This window comes from Parus major, chromosome 25LG1 (genome assembly GCF_001522545.3).
Source record: "Parus major isolate Abel chromosome 25LG1, Parus_major1.1, whole genome shotgun sequence".
NCBI lineage: Eukaryota > Metazoa > Chordata > Aves > Passeriformes > Paridae > Parus > Parus major.
This window is the reverse complement of record NC_031793.1, coordinates 304,252-307,787: the sequence shown is the minus strand read 5'-3', so window position 1 is coordinate 307,787 and position 3,536 is coordinate 304,252. Positions and strand designations below refer to the sequence as shown.

Genomic DNA, 3,536 nt, shown 5'->3' with positions numbered 1-3,536 from the left:
GTCCCTCCCTCCCTGCATCCCCACCATCCATCCCTCCCTCCCTGCATCCCCACCATCCATCCATCCATCCATCCATCCATCCATCCATCCATCCATCCATCATCCATCCATCATCCATCCATCCATCCCTCCCTCCACCCCTGCATTCCTCCATCCCCACATCCATCCCCATGTCCCTCCCTCCCTGCATCCCCACCATCCATCCCTCCCTCCCCCCATCACTCCGTCTCTATCCTCACTCCTGTTCTCCCCCAGCCCTGGAGGATGTCAGCAGCCCCCTGAGCCCTTCCCACTCCTCTCCCCCGTGTCCCCCTGCCCCGATCCCAGCTGTGCTGCCCGAGGCTGGGCTCTGTGCCCACGTGCCGTGTCTCCCCTGGCAGTGTGCCCGTGCGGCGCGGGCTCAGCGTGCACAGCAGCGGGCGAGTGCTGCCACGCCGAGTGCCTGGGGGGCTGTGGTCACCCCCACGACAGACGGGCCTGCGTCGCCTGCCGCCACTTCCACTTCAACGGGCACTGCCTGCCCTCGTGCCCACCCCGCACCTACGAGTACGAGGGCTGGCGCTGCGTCACCGCCGAGTACTGTGCCAGCCTCCGCAAGGTCTCCGACAACCCCCGTGACGCCTCCAAGTTTGTCATCCACCAGCGACAGTGCCTCTCCGAGTGTCCCTCGGGATACACCAGGAATGAGAGCAGGTGGGGGTGTCCCCATCACCCCTGCACAGGCACGGGGGGTGGCACGTTGGCCGACTGACGTGCCGGCCCTGTCGCCCTGCCCGCAGCATGTTCTGCCACAAGTGCGAGGGGCTGTGTCCCAAGGAGTGCAAGGTGGGCACCAAGACCATCGATTCGATGCGGGCAGCACAGGAGCTGGGGGGCTGCACCCTCATCGAGGGGAACCTCATCCTCAACATCCGCCGGGGCTGTGAGTGCCAGGCCCTACCAAACCCGCCCCGGGTGGGAGAGCTGCTGCAGAGGGCAGGGGGTGGAGGAAGGGGTCGTTTCCCTTGTAGAGTGAATTAATGGAGAGATGCCCCCCTCCCTGAGCTCATGCAGTGTGTCATGCCCAGATAACCTGGCCTCGGAGCTGCAGAGCAGCCTGGGGCTCATCGAGACCATCACGGGCTTCCTGAAGATCAAACACTCCTTCGCCCTCGTCTCCTTGTCCTTCTTCAAGAACCTCAAACTTATCCGTGGTGACTCCATGGTGGATGGGTGAGGATGGTGTGGGTTTGGGGGGGAACACGTGGCTCTGAAAGTGTTCTTGCCCGCTGCCTCCACCTACATCTCCTCCCCCAGGAATTACACCCTGTACGTCCTGGACAACCAGAACCTGCAGCAGCTCTGGGACTGGAGCCACCACATCCTCTCCATCCCTGTGGGCAAGATGTACTTTGCATTCAATCCCAAGCTGTGCCTGGCCGAGATCTATCGCATGGAGGAGGTGACGGGCACCAAGGGGCGGCAGAACAAGGCAGAGATCAACCCCCGCACCAACGGGGACCGGGCGTCCTGTGAGTACTGGGATGGGGACAAGCGGCAGTGCCGTGACCCTCTGCCTGAGCCCTGCCTCCTCCCCACAGGTAAGACCCAGACCCTGCGCTTCATCTCCAACATCACCGAGTCCGATCGCATCTTCCTCAAGTGGGAGCGGTACCGGCCCCCCGAGTACCGGGACCTCCTCAGCTTCATTGTCTACTACAAGGAGTCGTAAGTGGTCCCTGCCACGCTCTTGTCCCCATTGTGGAGAGCTTGGGAATCCTAGCCTGTGGTGTCTTTTGTTCCCGCTGGACACCCAGGGGTCCCAGGACCCTCCCTGATGCCTGGTGTGGGACAGACCCTTCCAGAACGTGTCAGAGTATGTGGGGCAGGATGCCTGTGGGGCTCAGAGCTGGAACGTGCTGGACGTGGACCTGCCACTGAGCAGCGAGCAGGAGCCAGGGGTGACGCTGCTCAACCTCCGTCCCTGGACCCAATACGCCATCTTTGTGCGCGCCATCACCCTCACCACGGCCGAGGAAGGACGCAACTACGGGGCACAGAGCGAGGTGGTTTACATCCGCACCATGCCAGCGGGTAAGGGGCTGGCAGGGGGCGGGGGATGTCCCTGGTGGACCCCCTCAGGAAGGAGTGACCACCCCCCTGTGTCATCCCAGCCCCGACGGTGCCCCGGGATGTCATCTCCATGTCCAACTCTTCCTCCCACATTGTGGTGCGTTGGAAGCCGCCCACACAACGCAACGGCAACATCATCTACTACCTGGTGCTGTGGCAGCAGCTGGCCGAGGACATGGAGCTCTACATCAATGACTACTGCCACAAAGGTGAGGCCAGGCAGGGCAGGGGCAGCACAGCAGCCAAGGGCACCAGCGGGACAGGGATTGTGCCACCGAGCCAGACTCTGCCAGCCCTGCCCGTTGCTGCCCACAGGCCTGAAGCTGCCCACCAGCAGCGCAGACACGCGCTTCGGGTTTGGGGATGGTCCCGAGGGGGAGCAGGATGCGGAGGAGAGGTGCTGTCCCTGCCGCCCCACTGACGGGCAGCTCCGCATGGATGGCGAAGCCGAGTCCTTCCAGAAGAAGTTTGAGAACTTCCTCCACAATTCCATCACCATCCCCAGGTGCCATCTGGGGGGGGTCCCTGCTTTGGGGGGCTCCCTCAAGCTGGGTGCGTGGGTCTGCTGGGGTGGGGGGTCCGTTGGCTGCTCCTGGCAGAGCCTTTAACTGATTTCCCGCTGTCTCAGGCCACCCTGGAAGGTGACGTCCATTAATAAGAACCCACAGAGGTGAGCTGGGACCACACCAGCCTGGAGGATCTCCCCTCCCCTGATCAATTTTGGGGGACAATCCTGGGGCCTTGATTCCCCACCACTTCCCCTCCCCATGTCCTGCAGGACCCCAAAGCAGCGCAGGGACGTGGTGGCCGTCACATCCCCAGCCAACGCCTCCTCAGTGGAGCCGCTGGCCCCGAGCCGCCCTGGAGGAGAGCCCAAGCCCAACTTCCAGATCTTCGAGGACAAGGTGGTGCGAGACCGGGCAGTGCTGTCACGGCTGCGCCACTTCACCGAGTACCGCATCGACATCCACGCCTGCAACCACGCCGCGCACACCGTGGGCTGCAGCGCCGCCACCTTCGTCTTCGCCAGGACCATGCCCGAGCGTGCGTCCCCGGCCTCCTCCCTTCCAAACCCCGCCCTGCCTGTGCTGGGATGCACCAGGATGTTGTTGAGATGGGGGATTGGCAATGGGTTGGGGTCCAGGTGATGCCCCCTGGAGCTGACTCCCTCTGTGCCCCCCTCCAGTGCAAGCTGACAACATTCCCGGCAATGTCACGTGGGAGCCGGCCGGCAAAAACAGTGTCCTGCTGCGCTGGGAAGAGCCCAGGAACCCCAACGGGCTCATCCTCAAGTATGAGATTAAGTACAGCCGGGAGAGTGAGGTAAGAACCCCCTGTGGCATCCCCTGGCCAGCCCTGCAGATCACAAGGGCATGCCATGCCACGTATCCCACCCCATCCCACCCCATCCCACCCCATCCCAT

The 3,536-nt window shown here is 63.3% G+C and overlaps 1 protein-coding gene across 1 annotated transcript in view; it reads left to right on the top strand.

Moving 5' to 3' along the window:
* The window catches only part of INSRR (insulin receptor related receptor), a 10,901-nt gene that overhangs the window by 3,591 nt on the left and 3,774 nt on the right, over window positions 1-3,536 (top strand). The window contains exons 3-13 of the mRNA XM_015650151.2: window positions 381-693; window positions 780-922; window positions 1,068-1,212; window positions 1,297-1,511; window positions 1,581-1,707; window positions 1,835-2,073; window positions 2,154-2,321; window positions 2,428-2,617; window positions 2,741-2,782; window positions 2,891-3,156; window positions 3,299-3,435. Of these exons, the coding sequence (XP_015505637.1) occupies window positions 381-693; window positions 780-922; window positions 1,068-1,212; window positions 1,297-1,511; window positions 1,581-1,707; window positions 1,835-2,073; window positions 2,154-2,321; window positions 2,428-2,617; window positions 2,741-2,782; window positions 2,891-3,156; window positions 3,299-3,435 (1,985 nt within the window). The remainder of the gene's footprint in view (window positions 1-380; window positions 694-779; window positions 923-1,067; window positions 1,213-1,296; window positions 1,512-1,580; window positions 1,708-1,834; window positions 2,074-2,153; window positions 2,322-2,427; window positions 2,618-2,740; window positions 2,783-2,890; window positions 3,157-3,298; window positions 3,436-3,536) is intronic.